This window comes from Tubulanus polymorphus, chromosome 5 (assembly GCF_964204645.1).
Source record: "Tubulanus polymorphus chromosome 5, tnTubPoly1.2, whole genome shotgun sequence".
Lineage (NCBI taxonomy): Eukaryota > Metazoa > Nemertea > Palaeonemertea > Tubulaniformes > Tubulanidae > Tubulanus > Tubulanus polymorphus.
Genome location: NC_134029.1, coordinates 22,583,624 through 22,602,403, shown reverse-complemented (window position 1 = coordinate 22,602,403; position 18,780 = coordinate 22,583,624). Strand labels below are relative to the sequence as shown.

The following is an 18,780-nucleotide window of genomic DNA, read 5'->3' as shown; positions in this document are numbered from 1 at the left end:
AACGCGTCATTTCGAAACCAATTCAAAACGTTCAAAACGAATCGCTTTATATTCAATAACCAAAGGATCCATGAAAGATCTATGTATTCTTACTTTTTGTATGTATTTCTATTTATCGCTTTTCGTGAAATAAACAAATCTAAATACTGGCAAACGTCGGATTCGAACCTATGGGATCGGGTTCCTACTGTGGCATGCCAGGCGATGAAGTTGAATTGAATTGAAGTCCGCTTCCGCGAAAAGTATATTCTCGGAGCAGCCCTTCCTAATTGTTCAGTCGTTCTTCAGTTTATAGTAGCTATTCATACGGTTCTCGTCGCTATTTCAACAGAATGGAGGTCGGTAAGGTAAAAATAGCGGAGGATAGCGATTTTGCATATTTTAAGAACAGTTGTGTTAAGCACGATGACTGGAAAGAGGAGTATAAGAAATCGAGTACGAAGGTTTGGACGAGGAAAACCGAAAACTCTCACATGAAACAAATCAAGGTAACTATTTACAACCAACCGGGTGACGTCGTGGCAACGCGTGTCACCACAGACCACAGGCATATTCTCTAACAAACCCTAGAAGACTACATGTCTACTGAAAAGTGTTGTAATTAGGCACTTGTTATCATGTTCTAGAATAGGGCCTATCGATCCAAAACAAAAATAAATGTCATTTCGTTCTTGGCTTGGTTGGTGCTGCTGACTTGCTATACTTTGGCAAGTGCTGGTCATATAGCAGCCAACTGACAAGTGTCAAGTCGATAAAGCGCAAGAATGTTTTTGTCGGGACATGCTCCTGGTTGATGTTATATCTGCAGATGAAAAGTTAATGTCTCTAATCCTTCTTCGAATTCAAGTCGTTAAGATAACTTTTCATCCCTGCTGTATGTATCAAAAACCCATGCTCTGGGGCCCGGTTTATGGATTGGTATTTACTCTAATACATTCTCAATTGAGTTAGCCCCAGGGTTAAAGGTTGTACCAGTTTACAGCTGAACTGGCCCCTAGGCTATCAATGGTGTAATAAGTAAAGTAGATGTGATGCTTGCTATTCGAGTTGGCAGTACTCATACACTCTCTCAAACTGTGAACCCTGGTGAACTGTGTTGTGTTTGTTTATGATTCTCGAATAGAAACCATTTCCTTAACAGTTTTGCCTTGCATCATAATTAACACAAAAATATAGGACCTATAATTCTTCCAACCCCCTGAAATTAAGAGACAATCTAATGCCCTTAAACTTGGCTTCATTCCAAACACCAAGAATATTCTCGAACGTGTTTTGATCCGTTTTTTATCGTGTCTCGGACCGACCTTCGAATCGTATAAAATCTAAACGATTTTTTTTCAGGTGCTAGCTACATTCCCTGATATATCACTCGATGTCCTGTACGATGTAGTTCATGATCCGGATTACCGCGCGGTGTGGGATAAACACATGATCTCTGGCCGAGAAATATGCTACATTAACGCAAATAATGACATCGGATATTATGCAGGTAATTACATATATGTTATCGTGTCTATTTTGCGCTCAGTGACTCCTGGCTCGAGGCCTTCCTCGTGTATCCACTTGATCCAACTCTGAACTGAGTTGAATTATCATTAAAATCTATACAGAAAAATCTATTTCGAATCCGGTAAAGTGAAATGATTATATGAGTAATAAATATGCCTCTAATTAGTCGCGTTCAGCCGGAAGATTTTTAACAGCCATCACATGTCAGGCAACAGAATTGAACGAGTTAAATAGGGGCCTACGATAGGAGCGTGCAGGTTAATGAATGTGAACGAGTGGTTTAAATGTCTGCCGTTCAATATCTATCCATCTATTAGTATTAATTATTATACTCCAGCTCTTATTAGATGACTCATCATTTACAATATCATAGTACTTCATATTGTTAAATATACATATACGCCTATTGTGGCGAGTCTTTCATGAATCTCGTTCGGAAGGCTTTTCATAATTCACAATCAATTCTCCTTTCAAAATCGGGACATCGTTGTACGTGATGTTTTAATCGGATAGTTTCGTCGTTTGATAATTCAATTGAATTCTTGCGAGGATAGCCGGCGAGAACCTCGCGACGATATACCGCGTGACTTCCATCATACAGCAATACAGTTTATCATACACACGCGTTCGTAATACAGAAATAAAAAACCGATCGATTCCGATATATAGAATTTCGTTGTTTCATTTGCATGGCCCTCTCATAGAGCGTGTCATGCGATGAATTAAATAATTAAACAAGTCGCAGTATTTTTATCTATGTTAACGCGATTGCAGAAATCATTAGCCTACCGGTAACTTCATAATTATTAAAAACATTATTCATTTCAAAGTGTTCCCAGTTTTGACTTTGTTTCTCTCTGAACTGTGGCGGTTTTATACCGTGTTTTCAAAGTTGATATAGGCCTATGTCTAGGCAGTATTATTCAAACTATAGTTCACATTGACCGATACGTGCGACAGCTTGTCCCTGTTCACAATTCTTATTCAGTTTTTCGCCATAAAAATGTTAATAAGAATAAATCCTATGAACGTCGCTTTTGATTAATAAATACGTAAGCTTTAAATCTAAGGCTATTTAGCCTCGATTGTCTTACGAGACGAAAAACGCCTACAGAATAGAACATTTTAGTTCTACTACATTAATGTAGTGTAGCAGGTTTCTCAATGTATGGAACGTCGACCGCTTGTTATGGAATAATATTAAATATAAGATATCGAACGATCGAAGTAGCAGCTGCTCGAATTGTCGTCCTCGCCCAGAATGAAGTCGGGCTGGCTGCGTCTCGCGAACGCGACGATGTAATTTGAAAATCTAATTTCTTTTTCGATGATCGATATCAATAATACATTTGAACGCAATTATCGCAGTAATTATCATATCCGTCAAATATTCAATAGTCTATTAGCGTATTAAAACAGTTTTAATTTTATCCAATAGAGCCGACATGCCGATGGCAATGTATACCCGGTTGCATTGTTACATACATATAGCGAATATATGTTTAAACATTGATGAATAAAAACTGATTAGTGGCAGCAGAGTACCATTATGTAAAGTAGCTCCCCAGGCGGGTAAGACCACACTAGCGGTTAATCATTTTCTGCTCACAAGTACGCCCGGTTAGTGTCGGTTTTACCATTTTCAACATACTCGTTACAACTGTGATGATATCCTTCAAGGCTTCTACTCGGCGGCGTAGCGACTCTCTCGGTCTTCCGTGGATTTATTAGATTTCAGGGCGACGCTAATTAGATTTAATTAGGGTAAGCCGCAAATCCTGGCTTCACACGTATTCATTGATGTGAGAGTATAGGCTTCACTGCTGATTAATATTAGATTGTCTATTGTAAACTAGTGACAAAATGAATCTGAAGTCGACAAATATTGAATGGCTATATTGTCGGTAACGGATGGGGTTACTTCGAACGAGTATATCGTATTGTAGAAGGTGTGGGCTACTGCGATTCCTGATACATATTCGACATCAGTGTCAAAATGTGATGATTAGAACGATGTGTATTGATGCGTTGAATTGTTAAGCGATGAGTTTGAAGTATTGGCTTGTATTCGCTTGTCTCTCTGTTGACCGCCGTTCTGTAAACGCGGTCTCCAGCAGTACATCAGTTGATCGAAGACAGCTAGACCAATAACATTCATGGCGTATGGATTGATGCTTCAATACTTAAATGTCAAAAAGTCACGGCGGAAAATTCTCCCTAATGGCTTTGATTTTTTGAGCATATGCGAGGCACATCCATCATTCTTATCCAGTTGAAAGGATAGGTCTTACATGGAACACGGACTCATTACACATTTACTTGTAACATCTTGAAAAAAAACTATTTTTCTCCATTATGTCCAATGAAAACTGGTCCTGTTTGAATAGAATATTGTATACCCGGTAGACCTAATGAATTATAGTTATTCTACTATTCTTGACTTTATTCACTCATCTGTGCAGCTGTTGTGTGTTTGGTGGTTGGATTAGGTAATGACAATAAGACGCCATACGAGATGTAGATAAGGGTATGATCATGGTACTGCTTTATTGGCCGAACAAACTGAATCAATCGTACTGTTTTGGTTTAATTTCGTCCCGTTTTGATGGCAACTATGTAAGAAAATCTTATTTGACATCTAAGGGAACTTTAGAAGAAGGAATGATAATTGGCTCTGAAACTATGATCCTGATGAAACTCAGCAAGAACAATGAAGAATGTATTAACCACTGATGAAATGCTCCGTCGGAGTTGTGCGATAGGAATCCCACACTCGAAAACAAGAACCTCGAAAAACAACGGTTTCTTGAACTAACGATTTATTTCCACGGTTCGACTAGGCCCTCTATCCTGATAATCATCTCCAGGATTACTTAGTACTGCACAATATGACAAAAATCTCATAATTTTTTCCCCATTTTCAGTTGGGCATAATGATAAGTTATCTCTTCCCTGGTTATCTGAATGAATTATTGGATAGATGAGTGATAGGATTGTTAATAGCTAACTGAGAAATGGTTGTACTATGTAGGCCTATCGTCTATTGTCTTTTTTGAAATGAGTTGTAAAATCAGCACCTGTAGCAAATGATGGAGTTTAGGCCTCAACATCAACGATTAAATATCGATTGGAACATCTGTGCATATACTGGTGATAACTGAATGACGTCAGCGAAATTTTCCGTTCAATCGGTCACGCTATATAGCCTATATATATATATATATATATATATATATATATATATATATATATATATATATATATATATATATATATGTATATATATATATATATATATCTGCAATGTTACTGCAAATAGATTCTACACTCGTTTATTCAACTCCGGCTAAAACCTGTCACAGACGAAGCCAATTTACTCGTTAAATTGATTCGCCAAATTTTGCCTAATGTGCGACGAGACGCATCGCAAATTTTCTAGGCAGCAAATCGAACATGCCAAATGTGATCACCGCCAAAATCGCCCGGTGTCAAACATTTGATCGGTGAATTGGTCTTCGGACTGAATTCACCTCGATGTGTCAACCTTCGTCTCCATTCGCTTGTGAATTATACATTGAATTGTTTTGCGCAGAGATTTGCTTTGTCTGGCTTAAGATTTAGCTCTCAGGGGAAACACAGAACACTATAAATTCCCAGTGACTGGTTCTAATATTTATCTTCATCATTAGATCAATACGATCTGGATCTGGAGATTGCACTACGTCGCCAGATTTTTCATTTTTAGGCCATTAATCTAACTTTCTTCATAATCAATGGCTGTTTGATAAAAAAAAAAACGAAATTCGTGTTCCATTAGTGATAAGACTGGTATTTATTGATATACTATAAGTGTCACTGAAGACATTCGTAAGGGGCCGTATCGAGATGATACCACAATCCTTATAGTCACCCACTACATGATTTTAAACGATACATTTGAAGATATGCATTCCCTTGTGGGTTCTCTACGACAGAGACCTTGCGTAGTTATGGTTATATAAAACAGACCTCTGTTGAAGATTTACTAGCGTCATGTCGTATATTTCTATTTTCAGTTCGGGCGCCAACTCCGTTGAAGAATCGAGATTTTGTAACGCAACGTTCATGGCTATACACGGAGAGAGAAGAGTTTATCATAATGAATCACTCCGTCAATCATGTAGTAAGTATTCACGCCGAGTCCATCTCTTATCATCATTGCAGCAATTACAAAGAATTCCTTCAAGCTCTTTCAATCCGTATAGAGTCACGGGCCGCGCGCTTAATCACAGCGATTTCGATATAAAGACTACGCTTCACTGACAAACCTAGCACCGACCATCACAGCATCTATACTAAGTCTTAAAAGCTGAGGTCCACTGTAAATGGCCCGACATGGCATTGGGAGCAACGGTCGAAACCCCAATAGGGATCTCACGGAATCTAATTTCCAAAGCGTATTATGATACGATTAGTACGAATATTATCGGAATATATTTCATGGAACTAGAGGTTATTGACCGGTCAACAAATTTGTTTTGCCACAGAAAAGGACCATCAGACCATATAAACACATGTTCAAGTGCTGGATATCAGACTATTCATTTTGTCAGTATACATAGCAGTAATGTCTTTTTCGCGGTTGGTAAATCATATTAATTTAGTCGATAAACCGCGGACAGATAGGAAGAATATCGCGTAGTACTAGCAGCTGATTGTATTCTCACTTATATATATTAGTATTTGCTACATCAATTGAGCTCATCTCGCTGACTGCGGTGAATATTGAGTGCGCTATGGCAGCTACAAGCTCTCAGCATCGGCACGCCAGGTGATCAGAGAAATACAATCGATATTTCATAACGCTTGATTAATAATGAGCGAGAATAATAATTTGTGCATTTCACTCTCGCCGCGAATAAACTATATTATTCACACGATTCGTCGTTGTATGATATTGATTCACTCTTTCTAGACTGCCTGTATCATTATGATTCTATTGGTCTGTGAGGCGCGTCGGTACCGGTACATCTTCAGAGGCTTCGATATCGTAACATATTCGCGGAAACGCGCGAACTACGTTCTTATCATCAGACTCCACTCCTTCTTCTATTTACTTGATTGGAAATTAGATATTTTCTCGAGATTCGTTTCTGATTAATGATTTGAAGTCGCCTCCCACGCTTCGAAACTATTCGAGATCGTAGTTTCGAAACGATTGATACTTGTAGCGATAGGCGATACTTAGATACGCTATCTACACTTATTATACTACCATAATATATTAATAATCAATTTCATTTTGAGTTTGTGTGTGGGAGTCATGCTTGCTGGTAATGAGTAGGCGATGACCGAGCTATTTTTAGATCGAGAATTCAGTATACATATATGTAGAGCTGCTGCGTATCTGCGCGCGTCATGGATTGGTGGCCGTCACGAGGTGGATTAATGTCACGGCAGTCGAGTCGATTAACTCTTCTCTCCGCTTCGTCATCGTCAAAATTCTGAGAAAATATCAAACGTGAATCGGTCGGCGGGGGCTGGACTGATCGAAAACATCGATAGATCTTGTGTGATTCAACGGAAATCCACGAAGAACCCCTTCGAGGGAAATCAATGAATGATATTTTTTTAAACAATGTACTGAATGATTAATCATATTTTCGTTGAAAGCAATTGAAGAGTTTATTTCGGTTGTTCATATCGGTCGCAATGCTACCAGATTAACGCTAGTTAGTCCATTCTAATTCGTCTGTCTGTACCTGGAATGGACAACCTAAGAATGTACCAAATCATGCGCGTTCGCACACGTTTAAATCAGCAATAATGTTGCGGCGTCATGAAAAAGCTCTTTCATTTTTACTCTTCAATAATTTTTCATGGATCAGTGACTGATAAATATCATTGTTATTGTTTTTTTTTTACAGGCAGCTCCCGCAACCAAAGAGTTTATCCGCGGAATATCGTACCTGACGGGTTACTATGTAGTAGCAGACGGCGCCGGTACTAAAATGTATTACATTACGCAATGCGATCTAAAAGGTAAGACTCCGCGCGTGATCGGTATCAGTTCCCTTGGGTAAGACTCCCAACAGCGGAAGGAGTGTTTCGCCAACTTGCCCTTTTTGTCCGAAGGCTAAGATAAATGAAGGTAACTGCACCGGTGTGCGTGCGGTTACCTGAATCCATTCTTCTTCCCGAGGAGTGGCAGACGTTAATCCGATCTTTAAACACGTCGATATGCAGGTTTTTTTTAGGTGTGTTCCACGTGACGTTATCCGATATTGTATGAAATGACTCCCACATTCTCGACGTCGAAATCCATCACACTTTTGATTAAAAACTGCACCTTCCCGCATCGCTACGAAAGCATTTTTTGATTATTTTTCTATTGTTACTGATCTTGTAATTTTTTCGATTTTTGTTCCCAGGCAAACTTCCGCATCGTATAGTAGATAAGGGTTCGACAATTGTAGCTCCGAAGGTAAGCCCGGTCCGCAGTTTAAACCTGCTTCAATCTGCAAACCTTTAGCCGTTAAAAATCTTCCATCATCTTCGCCGATTTTGTGTATAGGACTTCGTTGCACTGCATTCAGTGGAAGCGGCTTCTCTGTAGATAGCTTCGAGTGGAAACCATTCGTTGGCGGCACGCAACAATAATCTAATAAACCGTCTTTTAGCCTCGCAGTATTTGGTTATTTCAGCAGTAATTGTTGTAGTATCAGTACGATACATCAGAAATAGTCTGGACTCAGATAACCGGAGTATTTCACTAGAAATGACATATATTACCAGGAACTATATTACTATTATTCATTTGATTATATACGTGACTCTACTATTAGTGCCCGGTCCACAATAGGAATTATAAGTCACAGTACACATACAAAACAAATGATAACAAAATGACAGTTGATTTTTTTTGTTTTAGCATAAATGTCCACATGAGTTACGAAATATCTTCCATTCTACGTTGCGAGCTACACGTTTTATTGCTTAAACATCCATATTCCTTCGATCTATTTTGATGCGTGTTCGTCAGTGCTCCAATTTAGTGATCATTCTAAACTTTTTATCAAAATGATTCATTTCAGGTGACAAATCGCTTACATAAAGCAGCACGAGATTACAAAGCGTGGAAGGCGGTGAACAGACCTCACTGGAAACCGTGGCTAAATCCGGACCAATTAAATCCGGAATTATTTGTATCAATCATAAAACTAATGAAAGACGGAGATATTCAATCACTCGATTTATCATCAGACAACTCAATAGATGAGAGTAATATCTCGGAAAAGGACTGCGACGTCGAAGGCATGGAGGCGGCCATGGTCGAGAAATGATCGGACTCGATCGTTTCGTAGAAAATTACGGGACCCAGTGCCACAGTTTTGTGTTGTTAGGATTTGACTCAAACTCTCTTAACTCATAACTGCGGAACTGAACCCTGTTGATTATTGTTATGTTGAAAATAAAGTGTATATCTCAACGCAATTATTGTGATTCGTCGTCGTCGCGCAAGATGACTGACGGGATTATTAGAAAATAAAAAGTTTAGACGGTGGCAGAAAACGTACTGAAATAGTAATATACAAATCAGCATCATTGATGACAACAGCAGCTGCAGTAGATTGATTCTTAAAACCAGGATTTCAGATATACAGATGAATAACGACACGGCAGAGTTTTGAATGAGTTACTGATTGTGGATTAAGTGTACTGCGTGCAATGTCAATACTATCGTCATACCATTCCAATGATTATATACTTTGACAAGTGGTTTTAGGGTTGATATACATTACCAGTAGAGCTACTGTACATTTTAAAAGATTCATTCCTATCCTTGTACAATGGAAAATTAAAAAGCAGGCGAAGTTGTATTATCTGTCATTAGAAGAATTTGATAATTCCCGGATGGTGCTAATTTAGAATGTTGACCGTGTCTTTGACAAAGATGAATATTAACCGTGCATATTGTGCCAAATCGGTGTTGTTTTCGTATCTAATTCTTGTGCAAAAATTGTTTCCGTTAGAAATTTTGTTTCGAGGACACGTTCAACTTTCAAACGTTCCTCTACTTATTTGTAGGTGGGACTTGTTGGTTTTTCGTACATTTCTATTTCATGTCTAATTAAGGCTGTAAGTTCGACCGAATCAGATGTACCTGTTGTTCTATCTTGGCACATTCGGGAATTATCGCAATTTCACCAAAAAAAGTTTTTATGACGTTGAGCGAATACGGCAGAAATGTATTTCAAAGTATGATATAAAACATTCCATTTTCAACATGTATATGTATGAATAAATAAGAGTCTTAATGATTAATCTTGAAATTGTATAGCATTGCAGTTCAGTTCAGTTCAGTTATTAATCTACTGTTGTTAATAGACAATTTAACCATGACAGTTAGGGTTAGATCAAAGTGGGGATGGTCATACATATGAATATGAAATATAACATCTTTCTAAGGTTTTGCGTGCATAGTTTTAGGGTTTGGATCAAGAGTTTAATTTTGATTTGCGATCTTGGAATGTTGTTGTAACGCGTTAATTTGATAATAGATATCCTTGATTGAAAGCAGGCGTAGTTGAATTTAAAAAACCTCAGGTCAACCTCAAGTTTTTCTCTGCTGCTTAGGTTCATTCCTGTATCAATAATTGATATATGCCATTCGTTTCTGTAAGTTTTGCTGCCGAACCAACATGTTAGACATTTTTAGAATTTTACTTATTGAACTCCATACATTTCTACTTTTAAAGTTTGAATCAATATGATAAACAATATAACCAAAATCGTTTTACTATTTAAGGTATACGAACATTTCTGAAATTCACCTTTGAACTCCTATTCTCTGATTGTATTTAAAGTATTGTACGGGTTGGTATACCGGTAGTACATATGTACATATTGTGCAGTGGTTTGATATCAGAATTGATTATTTCATTGATTTTGTTGCATGGAACCTTCATATTATATATATATATATATACAAAACTAGGACACTAGTGTTCACTTGAAAATATACTTAAAAACTTGATATTCTTTGAAATCCGATAAACCAGTGCCACATGGGCCTGTCTAACGAAGCACTTATTACTCATACCATGTTTAAACTTCTACATAGAACTAAATCAATTTACTGCTTTGAATATGAGAAATGTTGTTATGTTATCTTACACCGTTCTCATATTTGAACTCGCGAGGATATACGTATTGTTATGTGTATTTAATCTTGGAATTTGAAGGTTGTGAAAATTTGTATTAGTTTGTAGTAATTTATTTCACGTATTGTAGATGATATGAAAGTTATGATATGATGACGATATGTTGAAGAATATATGAAATCGTTTCATCAAGTTAGTCATTGGCATAGTTGACCGTACAAGTCTTGTTTATATAGAACAGAATTCTATAATATGAATATTCTTGTTGAGACAAGATCAGTTGGTCATAAAGGGCTTGCCTATTGTATCTCTATGTCTGCTTGTGAATGTCTGATGAACTGAATCAGTGGCTATGATTACCTACTGAAAGTATAAATGGTCATAGACAGTGTCTCCTCATTGAAGACACTGGTAATTGATCAAGGACAATACTTCTTTCATTGGTAGGAGCTGCAAGTCGGTTGGTTCTCTGTTTTTCTGATTGTTAGACTGATTTATCATCCCTATATCAAGCTGTAAAACTTCTTCTTTGTTCTCTGTTCTTCCGAATGTAAGATTGATTTATTAAAGCCCTATCAAGCTATTTAACTTCGGGTGTGAAATTGTTCAGTGAATAAGTTTGACATGGTTCAGTAACATATGATCATCACAGATTGTCTTCCACAGCAAAATGAATCCAATTGAATCCGATATGATATGTGCTATTAGACTAGTAGTAAATCGTATTGAAATTAAACAGTCCTGGAATAATGATTAGATGAAATGCAAATATAGTGAAATATGCATTTTCATATAGATATAGCGCATTCACTGGTGGCTGTAACATGTTTGCTTAACGTTATTTGTAGAGTGCTTCAGAGTTCTATTATAGTGTGTCCGCAGAGACCACCTGTTATCATTCATACGACTTGTCTATTGATTACATTTTCCTGGAATCATATTTTTCCTATAAAACTTGGCATATTCTGCATCTGTAGTAGTACACGAAAATGTAAGGAGTGTCAGAACGAATACAGGGTCCACATCCATTTATTATGTACATTAGCAGGTACATCTCGCTGTGTAGCATAGGGGTTAAATGAAATGATTATAGAGGTGAAAACTTAATGTATGATCCCTAAGTGACCAGCAGCTTTTAGCTTGAGATACTTCAGATCCGAAATTTTGCACAACAAATAGAAATAAGAAAGGCTTCTGTAAAACAGCTACCAGTTTGCAAAAATTACCGTATTTGCTGTATTTTCAAAACAACAGCTACTGAAATTCAATGTGGAAATTTAAGAGAGTAATAAACCCTTTTTGTGCGGACTGATTAACTCCCAAAAATGCTGATGATAATTTGAAAATTCGACCCCGGTGTGTTGAATAATGGGCATGCCACTATAGTGTCTACACCGTGGTGCGGTGTATCATTAGTTACTAATACTTCACAGTACTTGACATCTTTTAATAGAGATAAAAATTAATAACTGCTGGTGTACTTCCGAACGCCGAGCAATTAAAATTGCTTGTAGTCCCGTAAGTCCATCACTGATTTATACACAGCACTGTGGCGTAGACAATGAAAGGGTTAAGCAATTTCTGTTGATTTCCTTTCTGCTTTCATCTCTGACAATCTGTTACTATTGTCCTTCTCAGTTTGACTGCCATGATTATTATCTCATGACATTATTTTCGACCCAGTGGGTCGCTCTTGATAAATAGCAATAAATGAATGATGTCTGTGAACTTTTTCTATACATTGACCTTGCCACTGTTATAACTTGATATCCTGTTATTTAATTCTTTGATACATTCGATATGTACGACAGACACTTTGACATATAGTATTCGTGTTTATGTAGTTAGTATTATTCATGGTTTATCGTTATTTTTGTCGCTGATTTATGTGAATCATTTTCTGAAATTTCTATCATCGTTTATTCATATATATACACGCCTTTTACAAGGCATATTCTATTAGGTACGACTGATTCGCCATTCTCTTAGGAAATATTCCGGCAACCTTAAATAACAATAGTGTCTACATTCAATTAGTCTTTACTTCAGGAAACTTCCACAAGATTTGTGAGTGTTAATGGTTTCCACACATTCTACACTAGTGAACCTTCTGTTATAGGAATGATTGCCACACTTTCATCTGTAATTGCTTTTTGAATGCTCTGTAAGGTGTACTTGTGAATAGTATCACGTCAAGCTGAAATCAATGCTTACAATAAAACTAGTTGTCAAAAGGAATATTTCCAAAATTCTCCTTCAAACACTCCCCGATTGTCACCAGGGGTATACTTTATTTACACAAATTGATATATACAATATGTAGGGTACATGATTGCAGGCTTTCTCAAAATTTTACCATCAGATTATTTGAATAAACTTGTGTATGCCATGGTGAGGCCTGAGAAGTGTTCACCAGTGAGTGTGGTTCATAGATATTATGTTGCTTAAATTTGAGTTAGTCCATCTATCATATGTAATAAGAAAATGAATGGATTTTAATATATGGCAATTAGTTTGGCTACAATTCTTCGTGTACTTATATACATTGCCAGCGCTGAATATTTTACTGTTGATGAAATATATGAATCATTGAAATGAAGGAAAAATATTATGAAAATTGTTCGTGAACTTTGACACGAGAGTCGAGGAGAGTAGTGGTTCGTTTTATCCCATTATATTGTTTATATATACTGTAGAATATTTAAAAACATATAATGATGACATTTTTTGTAGAGATCTATTGTATAGAACTCCACATTGTGTGAGTGTGAAAGGCATTAGTCACAATTAAGGGTTATACTGTTCATATATTGACCTTACGCAATTTGATCTGGTAATAAAAATAAAGAATTTTACACAAAATCTTTTTTTCTGAATTTTATTGTATGTCTATCAATTCAATCTCTCCGAGAACTGAGGCTTTTATTTGGAAAGTTACTCTGGAAGTGCGGCATTATGAGCGAGTTTGAAATCATCTTACAGAGATAGTTTAATTACTTGTTTGCTATAGTTGAACAGCAATTGACTACAGAGACGTCAATTCATAGGCTCTGGCATGCGAGTTCCTGTAATTACCACCAACGTTATGCATGGGAAACTGCACTTGATGGTCAATATCTGATACACTGTGATATTTCTATTTTGGCATTTTCTTGTAAATCCTTCTAGGAGCCAAAAGAACAAAGGGGAGACAATAAAAGTTCAATTGAGTTCAAGATAATTCAAACTAAGATAGAGGAAAAACTAAACTAAAGACTATAATTGACCACATTCCTTCTCAGTTTTTCTTTTTAATATACAACTTCACATATTTGATAATAAACAGTAATATAAACATATTCTCGACTTAATTCAATTCTTCTCTTCAATTCCCATCTCTTCAGTGGGTAATTCTTCAAATACCTCAACAGCCTGAAATTTTTGAATTGAAAAATTTTGAATTTAACATTTTTGATAACAATTATTTCTTAAACGAAACAAATATATGATAACTAACAACATGTTTTACCTCAGTGAACATATCCAGATGTTGTTGCATTTGATCTTCAATTTTATTAATGTATTTGCGTTTATGAAGAATTTCTGTTTGTTGCTGTTTATTTTCTCGTTCCATTTGATTAAGCATCAATTCTAACGAGTTCTTGTATTTCCTGTATAAGGGAACGAGGTGTGCTTGCACATCTTTCGACGGTTCTGTGGGACGCCTAGAAACAAGCGATATACTGCTAATTAAGAATTTAGGAACGTTTGAAACAGATATATTTGGCTCCAGCAAAATACAGGATGTCTAAATAATAGTCATTCCTGGATATGAGTAGTTTTCAAGGGGTTTTTAAGGAGAAAATTTAAAATTTTGAGAAAGAATCTGCATCACTTTCATATCTCAATTACATTGACTCCTTCCTCCTCCTAAATCAGTACAGTTCATCTCGGTAAACCATTAATTAAATCATTGGTTATGTAAGCAATTTTTATCCTTTACACTAAACCTGGTTTCTATTTGGTAACTGCAATTGGGTAATTTGGTAAACGCATTTTCTCAAATCGAAGGAGTTTCAAGCACCTTTAAAAGTATTTAGAAGGAGTTTTTAAGATATCAAGGAGAAGTTGTAGGGACCCTGTTATTGTACCAGGCTTTTGTTTCACGGCTTAGAAATGTTTCCTGTATTATCTTTTCCAATCCATCCATTAGATTTGGCAGGTTCTCCACGGCTAAAACATTGTCCATTTCTCGCTAGAAAAAAGGCAAAATGATAAATTATTAATACATATCAATAATACAGTAAGGTTTTTGAGAGTTAAAGAACAACCTCTTGAAATAAATGTACTCAATTAAAAGCTTACATCGACTTCCTTTATAACGTCATCTAGAAACTGTTGATGTTGCTCCTTGAATTTTGTCGGATTCTTCTTGTAAATCGGTTTAAAGGCTTTAGCCATGACAGAAAACCTGGAAAAATAAATTTATATATGAATGAATTGATTTGACATCTAATAATTAAGTTCGACCCATATAACTTCTGAACCACTTGGTTGATTTCTGTTAACTGCCTTGCATCCATATTGTCCCCCAGTCCTTCTTGGAATTCAAATTTGTATATGTTTTTGAATAAAAGTCAAATCTGGCAATGGTTGATTACTTGTATTCTTTGAGACATCTAGAATTAGTCCGTTTCACAGCGTTTCTCAGACAGCTCATTCGAGAACGGGATTGAATTCCTGACTCATTCACCCCTGAATCGTTCTGAAGTTTCGAACACGACGCATCACAATCACTTTCATTGATTGTACTTGACATTTTCAGCTAAGATCGTAAATTAAAATTTCCCGTCTTTTTTTAAGCGCAACGACCTTGAGTTTTCGGTAACATTGGTGGCAGCATCAGAGGCGGATGGCTCCGCTCAAACCAATAACGGGTAGCTCCGAGAATATCCAAATCTGGGCATCCATATCTCGGCAGTGCTCACATATCCCATAGAACAGACTATGCATAGGATGCGCATTCTTTTTACTCGATTCCTCGTAGAAAAAGATTAAGTAAGACTTGACTTCTTGCCCTCTCTCCTTTATGATCTTTAATTTAAGCCTATTACCAAAAACCAGGCAGACTGCGCTTCGAGTCAGTAACCTGTCTGTGGCTAATTAGTTTCACGATCGGATATTTTCACAAACCACCACTGAGCTCATCCGATTAAAGCTTTCCACCAACGATTAGGTACCGGTAACACGATTAGGTACCTGTAACTAAATACTTGGAACTGGGCATCGTCATCGACATCATCCAGTCCAAATCCTAAATGGCAAAAAAAGCTGTGCCGGGGCCGCCATACCCGTGGCTTTTAGATAGGACCAGTAAATGCTAAGCTTTATTTGGTTGAGCACTCACTGGCCTATTCGTTGGCTTATTAATAATGATTTCGTACGATTTTCAGGATTGATGAGAATCAATTGTTGAAGACAATGAAGATCACTCCGCTGCGAATCTTCCTGGCAGCAATTTTACTCATCAACGTCGGTGTACTCTATTACCTATACCATCTACAGCTGCAGATAGATAAAAACGAAGCCATCAATAACCAACAGAGGGCGCTTTCCGACAGAAATAGCGACAGCGTCACATTTATTATTCGAGAATTCGAAGAATTTGATAATGAAGTTTTGTCGATAATCAGCAATATTGCGGCTACATTTCCGCGCGATGATATCCTCGTCGTAGCCGACAAACTTCCGTACCCGCCTATCGATTTACACCTGTTTAAAAACGTGAAAGTCGTCGTTTTGAAGCCCGATTCGCCGGGATTACCGTTATTCGAAACGCGACCCGAAAATTTCATCCATAAAAGCAACGTGGTTCTCGTTCCCGACGGAGTCCGGATCGACACGCGGGAAAATCTGAAAAAACTCGTACGAATAATGAGGGATAAATTCGTCGATAGTTTCGGTAATATCCGAATCGCAGCGGCGGGAATCACGCCCGGGTTTCTCACTCCGGCCGGAACGAAGTTCGATTTACAGAGATGGACGCTGCAGCATTCGTTGTGTCATCGTTCGGTTTGCGATAGCGTTCTGAGCGACGCGGTTCTCGCGATGCGACGCGAAGATTTCCTCGCTCTGTCGAATCCGTTTCTGAGACCGATTAAACACGCGTTGTTCATTCAAACGAGTCTGAATCGTTGGAAAGTCTACATCGCCGACGGAATCGAGTTCGAACGTAAACCGAGGCAGCTGTACGCGGCGGATTCGCACGTCAAGTGGAAACACGAAACTCGCGAGGCCGAACGTCTGCGAAGAGTTTACGAAGAGTTCGGCGTTAAAAAAGTGATCGACGTCGGCGGCGACGAGAAGATGTTCGGTTGCGGTAAAACGACGGCTCGTTGTTTCGGAACCGTCATAAACGACATGCCCGAATATATATACGCGAATCGGTGGACGCCGCCGTGCTGTCTGAAGGGATTACGCGAAACGGCCGCTTACGTGATACGCGCTTTAGAGGAAAGCGGCGTTCGATACTGGCTCGAAGGCGGAAGTTTGTTAGGCGCGGCTCGCAACGAGGACATCATTCCGTGGGATTACGACGTCGATATCGGGATCTATCTCGAAGATATTCCGAAGTGTAAAAATTTGAAATCGGTCCAAGACGACGGGGGTATCGTCGACGAGAACGATTACGTCTGGCAACGGTCGGACGTGAAAGAAGGACATTTTTTCCGAGTTCAGTACAGCGAAACGAATCACCTGCACGTCGACATATTTCCGTTTTATTCGAAAAACGGAATCATGACGAAGAAATACTGGTTTAAATCGCATCGGCAGGATCGCGAGTTTCCGGAAAAGTTTTTACAGCCGATGACGAAAATCAAATTCGCCGGAATCGAAGCCAGCGCGCCGAACAACGTACGCGAGTTTCTCGAATATAAATTCGGCGCCGGCGTCATCGAAAACCCGAAATATCCGAATTCAAAACAAGTAGATACGTATCACTGAAAATACGGATATTAATTCATAGATTTTAGAACGTATAAAATATGCTTATACCAACCCTGGTTAACCCTTTCAGTGTGTCTACACCGCAGTGCAGTGTATGAATCGGCGATGGATTTTGCTAGTACACCGCACTGCGGTGTATTGATGTCATTAGTTTTTATCTCTATTGAAAGATGGCAGCACCTGTCAAACATAGTGCAATACTAGTAACAAACGATACACCGCGCCGCGGTGTAGACGCATTATAGTGGTATTCCTGTTATTCAACACACTAGGGTGGAATTTTTTTAAAGGTAGGGTATTGATTAGTCAGCACTGAAAGGGTTAAGGGAATGCGAGATTTTTAAAACATGTGCCATGAGATGAGAAGCATTCCATTTATTGTAATCGTTCCTAGTCTCTGTTGTGCTTTCTGAAATACGGTCAACATTTTGATCAAACCTGCATATCAGTGGTCAGCAAATTTTATCTCATTGTATTTTAGATGATAATTTCTACAATCTATCATGATTTTTATTCGTCAATATAATGTGTTTATCATATTGAAGAGACTCTTTTACCCATTATAATCATACTGAAATGTAAATAACTAAAAGAAGCGCCGCTTTCACTGGCTGAATTGTCAGATACCGAGATATGTAATTATATTGTTCTCTTTTATCTCTTATCTATTTGTTGATCAGGTTTGTACATTTCTTACTTTGTGCATGTTTGAATAAAATGCGGTTGTTAATATGAATTTTCTACACAGTAAAAGTAAGTTCAGTCTTATTGTGGTCAGCTTACTAGGATATGATACGTTTGTTAACATGCACAGGGATTGATCAGTCCTGTTCTTTACAGACTTGATGCATTTGATTAGGAAATTAATTTTAGTGACGTCAACTAAAGATTGCGTAAAACACAAGACCAGGGGCTGCAGTTGCTCAAAAAAGGTGGTCGCAGTTAACCAGTGGATAGTTGACTAAGATAGTGTGAAACGCAAAAGGACCAGGGGCTGCAGTTGCTCAAAAGGTGGTCGCAGTTAACCAGTGAATATAGTTGACACGGTGAAAATTAAAAGTGCGTATCTATCTGCTGGTTAACTTAACCCAACTTTTGAGCAACTGGCCGAAGTAATAGTGATGCCAACAGGGACTATGCG

The 18,780-nt window shown here is 37.8% G+C and overlaps 3 protein-coding genes across 4 annotated transcripts; 2 read left to right on the top strand and 1 right to left on the bottom strand.

Annotated features, from left to right (window-relative positions):
- Window positions 1-281: 281 nt before the first annotated feature.
- On the top strand, window positions 282-13,514 carry LOC141905098 (START domain-containing protein 10-like). Its single transcript, XM_074793854.1, has 6 exons — window positions 282-488; window positions 1,342-1,489; window positions 5,565-5,671; window positions 7,416-7,530; window positions 7,920-7,972; window positions 8,583-13,514. Exons 1-6 carry the CDS (start codon window positions 333-335, stop codon window positions 8,829-8,831), a joined length of 828 nt encoding a protein of 275 aa, XP_074649955.1. The 5' UTR covers window positions 282-332; the 3' UTR covers window positions 8,832-13,514.
- A 434-nt stretch (window positions 13,515-13,948) lies between these two features.
- Window positions 13,949-15,546, bottom strand: LOC141906416 (polyamine-modulated factor 1-like). Its single transcript, XM_074795704.1, has 5 exons — window positions 15,293-15,546; window positions 14,997-15,102; window positions 14,783-14,886; window positions 14,161-14,356; window positions 13,949-14,063 (listed from the first exon to the last, which is right to left on the bottom strand). Exons 1-5 carry the CDS (start codon window positions 15,448-15,450, stop codon window positions 14,004-14,006), a joined length of 624 nt encoding a protein of 207 aa, XP_074651805.1. The 5' UTR covers window positions 15,451-15,546; the 3' UTR covers window positions 13,949-14,003.
- A 78-nt stretch (window positions 15,547-15,624) lies between these two features.
- Window positions 15,625-18,772, top strand: LOC141906415 (ribitol 5-phosphate transferase FKRP-like). 2 transcript variants are annotated; one of them, XM_074795703.1, is made up of 2 exons: window positions 15,625-15,689; window positions 16,085-18,772. In XM_074795703.1, exon 2 carries the CDS (start codon window positions 16,113-16,115, stop codon window positions 17,634-17,636), a length of 1,524 nt encoding a protein of 507 aa, XP_074651804.1. In that variant the 5' UTR covers window positions 15,625-15,689; window positions 16,085-16,112; the 3' UTR covers window positions 17,637-18,772. The 2 variants fall into 2 exon arrangements, with proteins under 2 accessions (XP_074651804.1, XP_074651803.1); XM_074795702.1 differs by lacking the exon at window positions 15,625-15,689 and adding an exon at window positions 15,706-15,867.
- The last annotated feature ends 8 nt before the right edge of the window (window positions 18,773-18,780 follow it).